Below are 17,215 nucleotides of genomic sequence, written 5' to 3'. Positions count from 1 at the left end.
TGTATATCGCATGTACATTAGAACCATTTACGTATACATCCTACAAAGAGAGCTAAATTATATATTTTTTCATGTTAGCTATATTTATGTGGGCGGGCGGATTTTTGTATTCTATTAACTTTATGGGCTTAGGCTTTGATATCGAGGTATTATCTGACTCTGGTATGCATGTATAGACCGTCATAGAATAATATTCGGAACAATATTTCAAGTAAACTATTTTATGGTTTATTTCTTAAGTATAGCCTTAAATATTTTACAAACATATCTGTTCAGGCTGACACATGCAAGTTTTCTCTGTAGTGTATATAATAACTACGTGTATCAATGTTATAACAATGAAATTATGAACGTCATACATTTGTAACTAATTTGCAATAATTTCATTGTAAATAAGTTGATATTCTTATACGAACTAAATAAATATTTGTTTTAATATCCACTATCGTTTTCAATTGCGTCCTCAATATCCTCAAAGTTCTGATTTTTTCAGCGGTAGCTGTAATTAAATTTATATAAAAACTACCCTCAAACTACGAATAAAACAAAGATATATGTATATTCAAGACTTTGCATATACGTATATCTTTCTTTGTTGTTGTTGTTTGTATGTATAGAAGAGTTTCTATATATCTACTTACATGCTAAGCTTTTTTCTACAGCCTCTCAGTGTCGGTGATATTACTCCCGGTCTACATTTTAAATGTATGTATAGGGTTAGGTTGGAAAATAAATACTAAAAAAGTGTTAGTATTAGTTTAATAATAAATAAGTTATTGCATACATGTTAAGCAAATTCTTCAAGGGGCATCAATGCATGCTTCAAACACGCCTTCTCTCCTGTTAAAATGAAAACATTTGATTTCTAAGTCAAGTTAAGGTTAAAATATACAAGAACGTGCAAACATAATAGGAAATAGAAGCAACGGTAGCTACCACCTATGTAAAGCACTAAATAGATAACAATACGTACATATTTTGTTTATAGTGAAAATATTTGAATTGCTAATTAAATTATCAAATAAAAAGAAGACCATAAAAGTACAAGAATTAGGTAAACTTACAATAATTATATTGTGTGTGAAGAATAGTCGAGCGTGATTGAAGAATTGCTACATACAAGCATTACAATCTACATAGACAGATATTCAAGTAGAAATAAAGTTTATAATTCTTAGTAGTAATACAACATTTTCCATGAAATATGCCTTAGGCGCTACCTCCATGGATGACCGAATCGCGATATGCCTCCAAAGGAGATCATTCATTTTGGGCCCTTTTTGAAAGTGCCGGCCAACGAAAAAAAATAGCACGAATCGTTAGAACTAGTCATTTGGAGTAATAGTTAATATGGCATGATTGTTGTAGGAGGGCTCTGAACCAAGTTATACAGGTTCGACGATTCGTTATTTCCATACATTTTGTCAATTTTCAAAAGTGCCCGCCAAGAAAAAAAACTGGTACGTATCGTTAGAATTATCCACTTGGAGCAATAGTTACTACAGCTCAAATGTTGTAGGAATGCACTGAACCAAGTTATACAGGTTCGATGACTCGTCACTTCTATACATTTTACTGAGTTTTGTAAGTCCCCGCAAACAAAATAAATCATACGTATCGTTATAACTAGCCATTTGCAGCAATAATTACTATGGCATAAACATTGTAGTATAGCTTTGTGTCGAGTTATACAGTTTCGATGATTCGTCCAATCCATTTATTTTATTGATTTTTTAAAGTACCGTTTAACAAAAATATGGTACTTATGGTTAAAATTGCCCATTTGGAGTAATAGTTAGTATGGCACAAATGTTGCAAGATTGTTCTGAACCAAGTTATACAGGTTCGATGTCTCGTCACTTCAATGTATTTGATGGAGTTTTGTAAGTTACAAAGTAAATGCTATTTATCGTTATAACTAGCCATTTTCAGTAATAATTACTATGGCATTAACGTTGTAGTATAGATCCGAATCAAGTTATACTGTTTAGATGATTCGTCACATCCATATATTTTACTGATTTTTTTAAGTACCGTTCACCTAAAATATGGTACCTAACGTTAAAACTAGTCATTAGGAGCAATAGTTAGTAACACGTTGCACACGCTTGAAAAAAATTCTAGTACTGAAACAAGTTACATAACTTTCATTCATTGATTTCCAATAAAGTTGGAAAACATAAAAGCAATAATTTAAAATATAGAAATAATGATTCTAAGCATTTGCACAAATTCAACATTATGGTGCAAATGTAACTAAAAATTGTGTCATTGTGCATTGAGAGAAATAAAAACGAAGTTCTTCAAGTAATGGTAATTTCGGTTTACAAGCTTGAATAACATAACAAATACACGCACAACGGCGAATCATATGGCCAAGTGCAGAAACGGTCCAGAAGGAAGAACATAACAAATAATGATGACACAGCTCTTACACCATGATGACATTTATTTCATATTATTAGTTAAGTATTCATCATTATTACCTATTTATCGTTCCCCATTACATTCAGATATCAACAAAAACATAAGTGACGAATCATCGAACGCAAATAACTTGGATCAGAGCAATCATACAATGTTTCTGTCATACCTACCTACTAACTGTATTGCTTTAATCGATAAAATGCATAGAAATTAAGAATCATTGAACTTGTATAACATGGCTCAGAGCAGGCCTACAACGTTTGTTGTACTATACTAACTATTACTCCCCGTTCCTATTACAGCCAGTTCTAATGATACGTACCATTTTAATGGTTGGCACTTAAAAATCAAGAAAATGTATGGATATTACAAATAGTCACACCTGTATAATTTAGATCAGAGCATTTATACAACGTGTCTGCCATACTAACTGACAAAGTATGTCTATATGATCAGTTAAAATGATACCTGTAAGAATTTTATTGGCAGGCACCTTTTAAAATTAATAAAATGTATGGAGATGACGACCCTACAACATTTGTGTTATACTAACTATTGCCACAAACGACCAGTTAAAACGATACGTATCATTAATATTGTCGGTGGGCACTTACAAAACTCAATAAAATGCATATAAGCGACGAGATATCGAACCTTTATAACTTGGTTCAGACCAAACCTACAGCATTCGTGACATACTAAATATTACTCCAAATGGGCAGTTCTGACGATAAGTGCAGTGATAAGTGCATATTTTTGTAAAACGGCACTTTGAAAATCAATAAAACATATGGATTTGACGAATCATCGAAACTGCATAACTGGACACAGAGCTATACTAAAATGTTTATGCCATAGTAACTATTGCTGCAAATGCTAGTTACAACGATACGTATTATTTATATCACTTACAAAACTCAAAAATATGTATAGAAGTGACGAGTCATTGAACCTGTATAACTTGATTCAGAGCAATCTTACAACATTCGTGCCATACTAACTATTGTTCCAAATGGGCAGTTCTAATGATACGTATCAGTTTTTTTTCTTAGCGGGCACTTTTGAAAATTGACAAAATGTATGGAAATAACGAATCGTCGAACCTGTATAACTTGGTTCAGAGCCACCTGACAACTTTTATGCCATATTAACTATTGCTCCAAATAGCTAATTCTAACGAGTCGTGGCATTTTTTTTTGTTGGCCGGCACTTTCAAAAAGAGCCCAAAAATGTATGGGGCGTGAATGATCTCCTTTTATACTCTGGTTCAATTTCCACAGAGCGATACTATAGTAAGGCGGACTTGATTTTCTTATCCTTGGAGATGACGCGTTAATTTTTAATGTATGCAATTGCGTTTAAGTTTAATGCGTCCCACCAAGTACCGGTAGGCATACGATGCATGCCACGATATATCTCTTGAAGAGAAAAGGACAGTCAATCAATGGCGGCCGATTCAGAAATATCGCTCTCTCTTTCGTCGTCGTCGCAACGAAAGAGATAGCGATATTTTCGGTTTGGCGCTATTCTATTTGGCGGGAGTAGACAATATGCCATTTTGTCTTTTACGAGATATTATATTGCAGCGCATATCTTCGGCTTAATTTGGTACGCGTCACTTTGAGAAATATTATTGTAGTTGTGTCAAGATACTAACTTGAACGCAAGTGCCAGAGCCATTGACTTCTCCTACATTGTTAACTACTATGAAGGAAAGGTCAACAATCCCTCCACAGTTACAATTCATAGAAGCAAAAAAGAAGTGCATATTGTTTTCGAAACATGCGTTATTAGTTTTTTTACAAGATATCTAGGGTTAACCATCCAAATGCTTGCTGGTTGAATTTTTAAATATAGTAAGCAAGGCACAATATTTTTTACTTGTAGGTACCTACTACATTTAAAGCCTATTAAGTTTTAAGATTGCCCTTTCATTAACCCAAATATATTTCCGATAATCGGATTTGATAGAACATACTGTACCACAGGCCTTAATGGGTTATAGTCGTGCAAAGTGGGTTTTTTAAACGGTTTGTGCGGAGAACTTACAGCGGGCTCTTTGAAACGGTCTTCTTGAGGCAGCTCTCGCGTGGCGCACAGCTGCTTCCAGTATTCGACGGACAGCTTCGGTGTTCGTGGTAAGCTTGGATCCGTGATATCGACTTTGTATAAACCGAATCTTTCACTGTAAAAAACAATTTTGAATTTATAAACTTCTCGAACCTCAGGCACAGGATACCTCCCCATACCTACGTACTACGTACCTAAGTACAGATTAATATAAATAAACCTTAAAGTCTTGGCGCGCCTAACATGCGCGCCAAGACTAATCTCCCAATGAGACTTTTTCCTCTATAGGTTTAAAAAAATCCGCTAGGTGCATCACAGGGGGAACGTACAAACCGTCAAATTATAGTAAGCAATTGATAGCCAAGTGGATATGACCTCTGCCTCCGATTCCGGAGGGTGTGGGTTCCAATCCGATCCGGGGCATGCACCTCCAACTTTTCAGTTGTGTACATTTTAAGAAATTAAATATCACGTGTCTCAAACGGTGAAGGAAAAAAAAACGTGAGGAAACCTGCAATAATTAACCTGCAACCGGATAATTTTGTTAATTCATTGGGTATGTGAAGTCTGCCAATCCCCATTGGGCCAGCGTGGTGAACTATTGGCCTAACCCTTCTCATACTGAGAGGAGACTCGAGCTCAGTAGTGAGCCGAATACGGGTTATACGTAATAACTACATACGAGAATCCAGCTCGCCATTCGAAATTGTCCATAAGAGTCCAAATTGTGTAGCCAAGGATGTTGACACCATCGTCGTAGATCACATTCAGAATTTCAGACAAATAATCCTGAAAATAAAAACGTTTCGTGTTTTACAAGGTAGTGTCTGAGGTAAAAGGTTCGATGAAGTAATATTGATTTGTAACAATTTCATTCGTTATCGATATACATACATTAAAGTATTTAATTCTTCCGTAGTCCAATAGGGTGCCTCGGTCAGAGAATCCATTTTCAGTAATGTAAATCGGTGGGTCATTGTAGGAGCTCTTACACCAACGCAAGAAATTGGCAAAACCAGTGGGCACCACCTTCATGTAAAACAAAAAAAAAATATTAAAAAATAATACTTATTTAATTTGAATGAATATCTACGTAGTAAGTAGCATTGCCAGGCGTCGGGATAAAGCCGGACATAGGTAGGCTTTTAGATTGCGTGTCCGGCCAAAATGATCGACGTTCGACTTGTCCGGCTTTTATTAGGCTTTTTACATTTCGCAAACGAGCGAGCGCCGAGCGTATCCGAGCGCAGGCGACGAGAATCGACTGTTGGCCGCTCACGGACCTATTAATACTGAGACTAAATCCTCACAAAATGTATGGTGTCCGACCTTTCTACCCAAATGTCCGGTCAAATTGGCTGGTCTGTCCGGCTATTAGGTTTGGCGACCTGGCAACCCTAGTCGTAAGTACATTTTCGAATCCATTATCAAGAATCAAGTCAAGTGGCAACAAATAGCTTCCTATAAAAAGTGGAGCCGCTGGTTATATGACTTGATTATGTAAATAAATACCTAAGTAAGATGATTATTCCCAAGACATATGTAGATTTAGCACCATGAAAATTAGTTATTAATCTCAAATTATACATAGAAATTGAAAATTACCCGAAGCCACTCAGAAGCGGAATCAGTGCCGACTTTCAAACTTGTTACGGCTCCAATATCTTTCAGCCAGGACGGTGATTTGGCGATGGGGTCCACGCCGGCACCAGTGATCAAGTGAGTCGTGTAGTGGTTGATGCCTAGGAAGTCTGAAGTGCCTCTGATTCTCTTGATCCAGTAATCGTCGAATTGTTCTAAACGTGGCTTGGGTAAACCTTCGGCCTTGCTTTGTAGTGCCACATTTTCTACCATGACAGTGGGATATCCACCTGCTTCCGTGAATATTGGGTGTGCAAACCATCCGAACTAGAAAGGAAGAAGAATTACATGTTATAAGCTTGACAAGTTCGTTGATGACACTCTCATGATATGCGGGCGACGGGGGGAAAGCACTGCGCGGGTACGAAGTCGTGTGTGCGGGGCATTGCCCCCTCAAGGCCCGCGCGGATCATCGGGAGTGTTACGAACGAATTTGCCAAGGTATAGCAACGTTCATTTTAACGTAGCTAAATGATTGGTTAGTGACAAATGTCCAAATACTAAATCGACACTCAAATCCAACTGAGGACGGTGTGCTACAAGTGAGAGATCCATAATCGGCTCACTGCTGAGCTCAAGACTCCTCTCAAAATGAGAGGGGTTAGGCCAATGTCCACCACGCTGGTCCAATGCGGATGGGCAGACTTCAAACACGCAGAGAATTAAGAAAATTCTCTGGTATGCAGGTTTCCTCACGATGTTTTCGTTCACCGTTTAAGACACGCAATATTTAATTTCTTCACCCTCCGGAATCGGAGGCAGAGGTCATATCATCTGGGCTATCACAGCGGTGTTTCAGTATCCGAGCATGAATTGCCCTTACCTTAAACTGATTGGCTACTTCAGCCAGAGCAACTTGCTCGGCGTTCTCAGGGTCAGCTGGCTCATACCATATAGAGTTGATTGAGATCTGGATTCTGCCATTCTGTGTCGGCCTATAAGTCTCGTTGTACAAGTGATAGGACTCCGCATGGGCCTTAAGAAGCGTGTCACTGCATAGATAGTTTCCAACCCCGTGGCTGTCGATCGCAGGGGCTTTCTTGTCATCGCCATAGGCGTCTTCACAAATTTCATACGGCTCATTGAATGTAATCCAGGATTTGATTCTGTCACCGAACTCTCTAAAGCACAAGTCAGAGTAGTCGCGGAAATAGTCAATCATTTTCGGATTGGCCCAGCCGCCTAGATCTTGAAGTGTTTGTGGCAAATCCCAGTGGAACAAGGTTACCTGAAACAATCAAATTATGAATAATAAAACACTACGCCCGACAATAGGTAATTTATTTAATAGTACTTATTTTTTTTTATTTGAATAAAAAAAATATTAAACGTACCTACGTATCATAAAAAAATGTAGGTACGTTTTATAAATTAAATTCTAAATAATAGCTAGGTAATGCTAATGTATTCTATACGAAACCGAAGCTTTGTGTTTATAACTCTTATCACATAACATCTAATGATTAATGATGATTAATTTACTTATTCACCAAGCACATTTATAATGAAATATAAAAAAACTGCAATAACAAAATTAAAATTCCTTATTTATCATATTTTATACATCAAAACTTAGTTACCAGTGGCTCAATATTTTTCTCTGCCAAAGCATCGAGGAGAGCGTTGTAGTAACGGATGCCGTCGGGGTTCACGAAGTCGACGCGGCCCGTGGGAAGGATCCTGGACCAGGATAGAGAGAATCTATAGAAGTCCACGCCGATGTGAGCGAGGGCGTCCACATCTTCCTGGTATCTGTTGTAGGAGTCGCATGCGACGTCACCGTTGGTGCCATCCGCAATCATCCACGGCCGGGTGTGGCTGAGCCGGTCCCAAACGTTTTCTGATTTGCCTGTGGTGAGACATTAGTAAATCATAAAATTAATCATATGCGTTTGCAGACTACTTTAGGAATAAATTAAATATACGAGTTTATGGATAAGTTCGTAAGAGATCTTTTCGTCTTGTTTTCGTCACAAGTCCAGGCTTACAGTTCTCGCCGCGTAACCTGTGAGTTTAGAATTGTAAAACAATATGTGCCTAAGTATTAGAAATTCTTGTTCCTTGAGAAATGGAGCAGACCCTAATGTGGGCTATTGACACTTTTGCTCCCTGCTCTGCTCATGGATAGAGATAGGTTAGGTAGGTACAAAACTAGAAGCCGCAGTAGAATAAGCTGGAACCGGCAAATGCCACAAGTTAGACTCTCTAACCGAAAATTACAATTTTATTTCGTTACCGTGGAAATCCGTGGGTCATGGAAAATTTATCTAAAATAGTTAGGCTAGTTTCTGTTCTTAAACTAGGGCTAGTTTCTGTTATCTATACAGGTAGGCAGATACTTGAAATCTACGTTCAAAGCTCTGAAAATGGTTGTGATAATAAATATATTCACACACATTCAGACTTTTTAGAAAACTGGGGCGCTATTAGGTATAACTTATCAATGTTTAGGATAAAAATATCAGTTAAAATTGCTAGGTATATAGCAACTTAGAATTTTGTTGCTAAGTAGATAGGTAGGTATATTTATACTTTTGATTCTCAAGTGTTTGATAGGCACAATTTATGTAGAACTTCACATGGGTTTCAGATACGTGATAAACATTTGATTGACATGAATCCCCTCGAACAATTTGATAAGACATTTGAGATAACAAGTAAAGAAGTAGGAAAGAAGATGTTTTCGGAAATAAGGAAATATCCTACCTACAACGTGTTATTACTCATAGTGCTGAACGCATTTATCTAGCGACTCCCTGTTACCACCTAGTGGGTTTGTCGCACCAACAGCCAGGCTTAGTCATCAAGTTTTTTTTAAATTGAACTTAGTTAACGTATACGACCAGGGCCTGTTGCCATGTGGTACGTCGAATCTCTTTCTACAGACGCTAACGCTTCGAAAATTAAAAAATGTATGGGAATAACATTTACTATCGACAGGTCACGTTATCAAGTTGTCGATCGGATCTATCATTCCCATATATTTTGTTAGATTTCGAAGCGTCAGCGTTTGTAGAAAGAGAATCGATGTGCAGGATAGTTTAACGTTAAGTTAATAAAATGCAGCATAATATGTTTAAATTAATAAATTAAATATCGTGAGGAAACCTGCACACCAGAGAATTTTCTTAATTCTCTCCGTGTGTGAAGTCAGCCAATCCGCATTGTGCCCGCTTGGAGGACCTATTGGCCTAACCCCTCTCATTCTGAGAGGAGACTCGAGCTCAGCAGTGAGTCGAATATGGGTTAATAATGATGATAATAATATGTTTAAAGACCTTCAGGGCAAGAGTGAATATGGCATATTTTATAGTCAACCGCGCTACAACTTGGTAAACTTAAAATTAAAAAATCTTTAGTTCGGACATGGACTGACAAACTTCCATCTTTTATGAAATGCAGAAGGTCTGGCCTTCATGGTCTTGCGCTTTTTAACAACTGCCTTTTTAAATATTTTTGATTTTAAAGATAAAATATAGAAATAATTTGTTGTACTCAAGTAAGCTAGATAATTAGATATTTAAAATGCCAGGATGCATTCCTTTCTACATCAACTATGTATGAGTACACGAGTAGGTATTATCTTATTTACATTAAAATCCAATTAGGCTGTATAACGAAATACTAACTAAAAACTGTACCCCTCTAATTAGTTCTGCACTAATTAGCAGATTTAAAGAATAAAATCATAATATCATTAGGAGCTTACCTACAAGTAAGGATTAGCGCAATACTTGACCTATAAATAAAAACCCATTAGTCACATGTGTTCACTGATCACTTTAGATAAGCTACATTTTTTTTTTTGCAATCACATTTATTATAATCAATTTACTTTGCAGCTATATGTAATATGCATAATAGAAACGAAATTATATAGGTAAGCGAGAAAGACAGCATTTTTTTTTACTCCGAAACTGACTTTCGAAATTATATTTTACTGTACTAACAAAATATATTAGGCATATGAAAATTATTAACTCTAAACATGCAAACTCTTCTACTTCTTATTTACTAATGTAGAATCATCATCATTATCATCATTAACAACCCATTTTCGGCTCACTGTTGAGCACGCGTCTCCTCTCAGAATGAGAGAGGTTAGGCTAACAGTCCACCGCGATCGCCCAATGCGGATTGACAGACTTCACACACAGAGAATTAAGAAAATTGTCAGGTATGCAGGTTTCCTAACGATGTGTTACCGTTTGAGACACCTGTTAAGAAACAATGATGAAGTCTCAATACCTCCAAGATACAGTAACCAATCGACGCCGAGATGCCACGGGTGTTTATACAGATCTACTACTATTGACGTGTCCACTCCAAACACATTCTTACTGATTAATTGGAGGTGAATGGAAATATTGGTATAAAAAATATTTAGCAAATATTCCTTTATGAAAATGATTTCCTTACCGCTTACATTCCAGGCTCCCTCTATCTGATGGGCCGCTGTGGCGACACCGAATGTAAAGCCTTCAGGAAATTTGGTGTATTGTGCCAACCCCCTTGGAAAAAAGAGTTAAACATATTATAGTGATTTCTATAGTATTTAACTATGTATTCATTTTCTAATAACTAAATTCTAATATATTGACTTCTTAAGTGGTCAACAGAAAGAAACTCAACCATACGTAGGCGTGACTTAAAAATCAGGATTCACAATGCTTACGTAACCGGGGGTCCACGAAAATTTATCTAGTTCCATACATACCAAATGGGGATTTTTTTTAATAAAATAAGAAAAATATTGGATCCTTGTGCTGTAAGTAGATGTATGTATGTCAATAAATTAATGTTAGGTAATTTTCATCAATTTTCCTTTCGTAGATAGGGAAAGTAATGCCTATGCCTTCATAGGATCCGTCTCATTCTCTCAAAAAAGAGACCACGGCTCTACCTTGGCCATTTTCGTACCTATTTTTGGCATTTTTCGATTTCTATCTTAAATAAATTATGTTTCCTCCTTTTTAGACCCCCTTTTACGTAGTCGGGTAGTATATATTATAGTAATTAAACTTTATTTTTTATTTAAAAGAAAAATGTAGACGTGTAAAAACTTAGGTCCCCAAAAATTTACTCGGAGCTTTAGCCAAGTAATTTTCATCTAAGTATGTATGAATTACCTACCATTCGTAAGTACGAGCATTAAAAGTATTTGCCTACCCCCAATTTCCCTACAATTTTACCGATTTTACATACCTATCTATCTATTACAGTTAAGTTATTTTAAACTTTACACGTGTCGAAGTTTCCTTCCTTATACCACAGAATACATAATATATAATATGTAACATTATACAAGTTTATAGGTAAGTAGATAAAAAAGGCTCCTTATTTACTTACAGTTGAATAATTTCCCGTTTCTAAAAGATATGGTTAGACATTTATGAAGTTAATTGCCAACATATTTGCATTATTAATAGATAAAGATTTGAGAATTAAAACAAAAAGAAACATTATATTAAACTTATAACAGTTTGGTATGTAACATAGAGTTTCATTAATATTAATGAATAATCCTATCAAGTTTGATTGCTCTGGTTCTTATGCCTCATTTATAAATAACTTTGTAAAATTTTGGGTAGCAATTAATAATACAAATAAGCGACTTCTCAAACGTTTTAAGAACGAGCTTTTCGCGTTATTCAAATAAAGGTTTCGTTTGGATTTAATCAGAGGTTATGCGGATGTTGTGGCTATGTAAATCAAACAAACATTATGTATGTTATGTACTCACGAATGGGTGATTGCCAACAGGGCGATAATAATGGCGCTCGCCATAGTCGTGTGACAGTCACGGCTCACTACGCTGCACTGGTAAAAAGTCGTTCTGTGACACTTCTCCTTTTAACTAAACCTACGGTAACTGTAATCTCAAGTGTTTCGCCAAAATTGACAATATCTTTAGATAAAATTGGGAATGTGTCACATATTATTTAGGTATTTACTAAGTTACGCGCGCAGCTTCGTCCGCGTCGAAAAGATTCTCTTTTCCTCCGAAACAGTATGTACCTACCTAAACTATGTATTTGCTGGATTAAACGTGACCCGTATCATTGTCTGTACCTATGCATGACAGTATTTCAAGTTAATCGGTAGACTTAATAGAGCCTTAAGATCTCACTCACAATTCTTAGTTGGCCGACTAAATCGCAGAGTATATTAATAGGTATAGTCGTTTAAGTTAGTCCGCAGTCTTTTCCAATTAATCGTCCAACTAATAAATTGGACACCGATCGCATCAAAATTATAATTCCCTTTCGATATAATTAAAAAGTTGTCCAACTAAATTATTATAGCTCAATTTAATTGAGTTAGAGATTTCCCAACTATGGCAAACCATGAAAATTCCTACATTCGATATTAATCAAGGAAACTTTAAAGTATGGCTCCAAGATAAGCTATGCAACAACAGAACAGGGTCAGGATCAGGTCAGGTCACAACACACAACAACACTCTCTCTGGATCCCTGAAAAACAACAGAACAGGGTCAGGATCAGGTCAGGTCACAACACACAACAACACTCTCTCTGGATCCCTGAAAAACGCCCCATACAAAATGGTACGATTAATGACGTCGTAGGTACTTAATGATCGTGAGATTTGTATGGGCCTTCAAACAAAATTACTAGTTTTAGTTCATGTATTGAAAAATGTCACATTTAATGTAAGGAAGCAAAAAGTGTATGAATTTTCATCTAATTAAGATAAAAGATCGTTAATAGTTTTTGAAATGTTCTGTTCAAAAGATCTTATTTGTTTTGCAAATATCCAGACAATCTTTGCTTTTTATGTATAAATTAGTTAACATTGACCTTATTTACCCGAATGTATCATAAAAATCAATATATTCAAACCTAGTCATCATCCCTATTGTCGTATCTACTCTTACTACAGTCTTTCCCGACCAGTTAGAGGGCAATGGGAATATATGTCATATTTAAAAGATACGGCAAATATTCTTTTAAAAAAAATGTATTCTCCCTCCCAAAGTAGCTCCCTGTAATCCGCTGTGAGACGAAAATTTTTGCCCTAAAATCTGGCGCCCTAGGCACCAGTCTACTTTTTTTTTGTTACTCTTTACAAGTTAGCCCTTGACTACAATCTCACCTGATGGTAAGTGATGATGTAGTCTAAGATCGAAGCGGGCTAACTTGTTAGGAGGAGGATGAAAATCCACACCCCTTTTTCGGTTTCTACACGACATCGTACCGGAACGCTAAATCGCTTGGAGGTACGTCTTTGCCGGTAGGGTGGTAACTAGCCACGGCCAAAGTCTCCCACCAGCTCAACTACTTAACCTGCTGGTAAATCCACTAATTAACACTTTCTAATTTAACTGGTTCCGGTAGACCCCCTGCTAAATTTCTATCCAAAACTCGACAAATAATATAATTAGATACACCTATGGCAATTTTCGTTGCAGCTGAATCAACAGCCACCACGAAATAACAATTTACAAAAAGAAAATTGAGGAATTTATTACGTAATTAATTAATTGATTGTGCTGTGAGTGGATGACAAAAAGTAAAATTGACCAGAGAAATACTTATTTCAGCCAACTTTAATTTTTGAGATCTACTCACAGCACAAGGAAGCAAATTTTATTTAGAAAACTCCCCATTCGGTATGAAACCAGATAATTTTTCGTGGACCTTACGAATCCTGAACCCCCATTTTTATGTCACGTCAACGTAGACCCCCGCAGAGTCTTCCATAGACCCCTGGGGGTCCACCTGTATAACTTTGGGAATCGATTCGCTAAATTATGATGAGTTACGGTATACTAAAGTATAATACAACCAATTCAATGTACTCGTACAAAGTACCTACCAATAAGTATACTTAAAAAAAACCAGCGATAAAGTAACGATTTATCTGTGATGCTTACTGTCATTGATATAATACGTTTATAGAGTTTCAAGGTTATACTCCTATGGAGTTACTATTGTTCTTTAAGTGTATATCAATAATGTATTACATATATGGCACAAGGTTAACAATTATTTTATGTATTTAGGTTTTATGACGATCTTTTGGTACATATTTTAGAAGGGTAAAGATATTTTCACGGAAATAAATTGTGACTAGACCTAGAAACTAAAATTACTTATCACTATCACAATAACATTTTTACAATGAATATCAATAATTATTTTATACTACTACTAAATAGGTATGTTACGTGCCTACAAAATCATCGCAAAAAGTGATACGTATTTAGCGACAGTATTTATTGTGCAGGTGCAAGTGGGTGTATTTTTCATTTCATTATAATCACTTGAAATTAACGAGAGGGACGAACGGCCCTCCTCTGCCTCCGATTCCGGAGGGTGGCTCCGGTCCGAGGCATGCACCTCCAACTTTTCAGATGCGTGCATTTTAAGAAATTAAATATCACGTGTATCAATCGGTGAAGGAAAATATCGTAAGGAAACCTGCATACCAGAGAATTATCTTAATTCTCTGCGTGTGTGAAGTCTGCCAATCCGCATTGGGCCAGCGTGGTGGACTATTGGCCTTACCCCTCTCATTCCGAGCTCAGATGTGAGCTGAATATGGGTTGATGACGACAAATTTAACGATTGACTGCGATCCCATCCGAGTTTTAAGTGATTGTAGTTTAAGATTTATTAATTAGGTAGGCGTTAACTTAAAAAATAAAGTTTAAAACTATAACCCAACGTAAAAAGGGGTATAAAAAGAACGAAACAAGAAAATATTTCAGATCAAAAAAGAGAAATGTCTAATACAATAATGGTCACGGTAGAGCCGTGGTTGTATCTACTGTAACCGGTCTACAGTGGTTATACTAGGAATACCTTGATCTACTATTTGCAATGCGTCAATGTGAATATTTTCGTGATGTTTGGAAGTCCCTACAAAAGGCCTATGTCCTGCAGTGGACGTACATCGGCTCACATGATGATGATGAATTTTTACCCCAGATTAGATTAGATTTTTTATGACAGATCTCGTACTATTTATGAAGGGATGCCTGGCCCTGTAGTGAGCTGCTAAAATAAGCTGATTATGATAAAAATGATGATACACAAATCATTTGAACTCACCAATCAATGTATTAAGTTTCATCAATCAACCCTTGCATGACGCAGAGGTAGTCGACGGAAGTGGCGAGCGAATGTGCGAGCAGTATGCCGCGGGTCAAAACATCCTTCACTTTCCATATGTCGAGGGGGTCGCGAGGTTCGGTCGCTATGGAGACGACGCGCCCCATTATAGGGAGGGGCAGAAAGCGCCAGGGCTCGTCGCACCACCAACTATTTTTTTAAATTAAATATAAATAACGGAATAGTCTTAAAAAGGTCATGCAATTAAATCAAATTAAAGGTCAAGGTGGATATTTTGACGTACCTAATAAATAATAAATATGAACTTTCCTACTTTAATCCATTATTAACCTCCACGCGTATTAACCTCCACGCGTCTTGACAGAAAGATGGGCAATAAAGTGATCCTATAAAAGTGCCTTTTTTCCTTCTAGCTACGAAACCCTAAAAGCCCTAGTACTTTAACTTGACCGAGAATTCGCTACCAACCCAACGAAGTAGTTGGACCAATGAGGCATAGATATTAACCATAATTATATTGATATACAAATGCAATTTAACTAGATTTCACCCTCCAGATTTCTATCTCTTTTGCAGCCCGAAGGTGTACCTAGGCATTATGATTACATAGCTATTTTATTACATGGTTATTTTTACCTAAGAAATAGTCCCTCGCAGGTGAAATAAGTGAAGACGAGGACACACAGAGGGTAGAGCAGCGGCATCATTACAATGAGGCAGAGCACGAGCGTACCGATGAGCTTCAGGAAGGTCGGGAATGGAGCCCCGTATCGCCACAGTGCATGGATGTCTTTCGCGAACTCCAGCACTAGCAGTCGGACCTTTTCCATCCGACTTGCTGTACGGAGCTGGAAACAATAACTCTATTAGAGTCCGGCCGCTCAGAGATTGCGTTTCTGACAGGTCGTGATCGAATGAGCGAGCTGCCTTCTTTATCCGACTCTTGACCCTTGATCCAACAGTTAAGTGAAAGCTTCTTAAGATGTAGGTCGTACGTATATTAACAATAATACTTATTATTATCTAAACTTATATTAATAATAATACTTACTATTAATATACATATAGATAGACAGTTTTGTATGATCTTACTTGCTGCATGAAGACTTTATTTGTCCGGCGATACGGTTTCATATTTATCAGTTGACCATTTTTATTATTTTGATTCCAGAAGTCTATTTAGGTAATATACATTTTTAAGTTATTTAATTTAATAAATAAAAGTAAAACAATATTTATGTTATTGACATTGTGAAACTTGTTAATTTGTTAACAGAAACCAAAGAGTAAATCAATTTAAAGGGTATAGAAAAGCCAAAATCAAAGCCAAAGCACAGAAAACATATGTACAAGTACAAAGACCAAAGACAGATACAATAGATCCTACATCAAACACCGCTTGACAGACAATTGAAACATTTTAATCTATAAGGTGCTTGCACAGTCAATAGATATTATATATTCAATATTCAATGAAATTTAGTTTAGCAGTTTCTCGCGGAAACTATGGATTTTTCGGTACAAAAAGGAGCCAATGGGTATATTGCTCAATAACCCTCTATCTTCTACTTAAAGTCCCATAAAAATCGGTACAGCAGTTCCCGATCAAACAGACAGAGAGATAACATTTAATATAGATATAATTAATTATTATTTTGATATCTATACCTGCAGGCTATTTCACTAACTACGACATATGCTAGTTGACATAAGTATGTAAAATTAAGATTCTATGTAAAAATGTGATCCGGTGCCTAGTGGTGGATATCACTGATATTACACAGTAGGTAAATGACATTTTGTCAATTGATTTGATGGTCATTTTAATAGATCTATAATATAAAAAAACTTTTGACTCTATCGAAACCTGAGCAGTTTCCTCGATTCATTGCAGCGATGCCAGGTCGATTGGCGCTATATACAAGTGTTGAAAAGTTCGTACGACGCTGCAACAATTACTGACCAAGTTCAAGACCGT

General features: G+C 36.6%; 1 protein-coding gene across 3 annotated transcripts; it reads right to left on the bottom strand.

The window, feature by feature from the left end:
* Positions 1-57: 57 nt before the first annotated feature.
* Positions 58-16,082, bottom strand: LOC112043046 (myrosinase 1). 3 transcript variants are annotated; one of them, XM_024078307.2, is made up of 9 exons: positions 15,874-16,082; positions 10,558-10,649; positions 7,719-7,987; positions 6,962-7,366; positions 6,103-6,405; positions 5,392-5,526; positions 5,180-5,286; positions 4,477-4,612; positions 58-499 (listed from the first exon to the last, which is right to left on the bottom strand). In XM_024078307.2, the coding sequence occupies exons 1-9, from the start codon at positions 16,065-16,067 to the stop codon at positions 473-475; spliced, it is 1,668 nt and encodes a 555-aa protein (XP_023934075.2). In that variant the 5' UTR covers positions 16,068-16,082; the 3' UTR covers positions 58-472. The 3 variants fall into 3 exon arrangements, with proteins under 3 accessions (XP_023934075.2, XP_023934078.2, XP_023934076.2); XM_024078310.2 differs by lacking the exon at positions 15,874-16,082 and adding an exon at positions 11,882-11,966; XM_024078308.2 differs by lacking the exon at positions 58-499 and adding an exon at positions 743-840.
* Positions 16,083-17,215: the final 1,133 nt, after the last annotated feature.

This window comes from Bicyclus anynana, chromosome 1 (genome assembly GCF_947172395.1).
Source record: "Bicyclus anynana chromosome 1, ilBicAnyn1.1, whole genome shotgun sequence".
In the NCBI taxonomy this organism is placed as follows: domain Eukaryota; kingdom Metazoa; phylum Arthropoda; class Insecta; order Lepidoptera; family Nymphalidae; genus Bicyclus; species Bicyclus anynana.
Note: the sequence above shows the minus strand (reverse complement) of the source record. Positions and strands in the feature narration are given on the sequence as shown.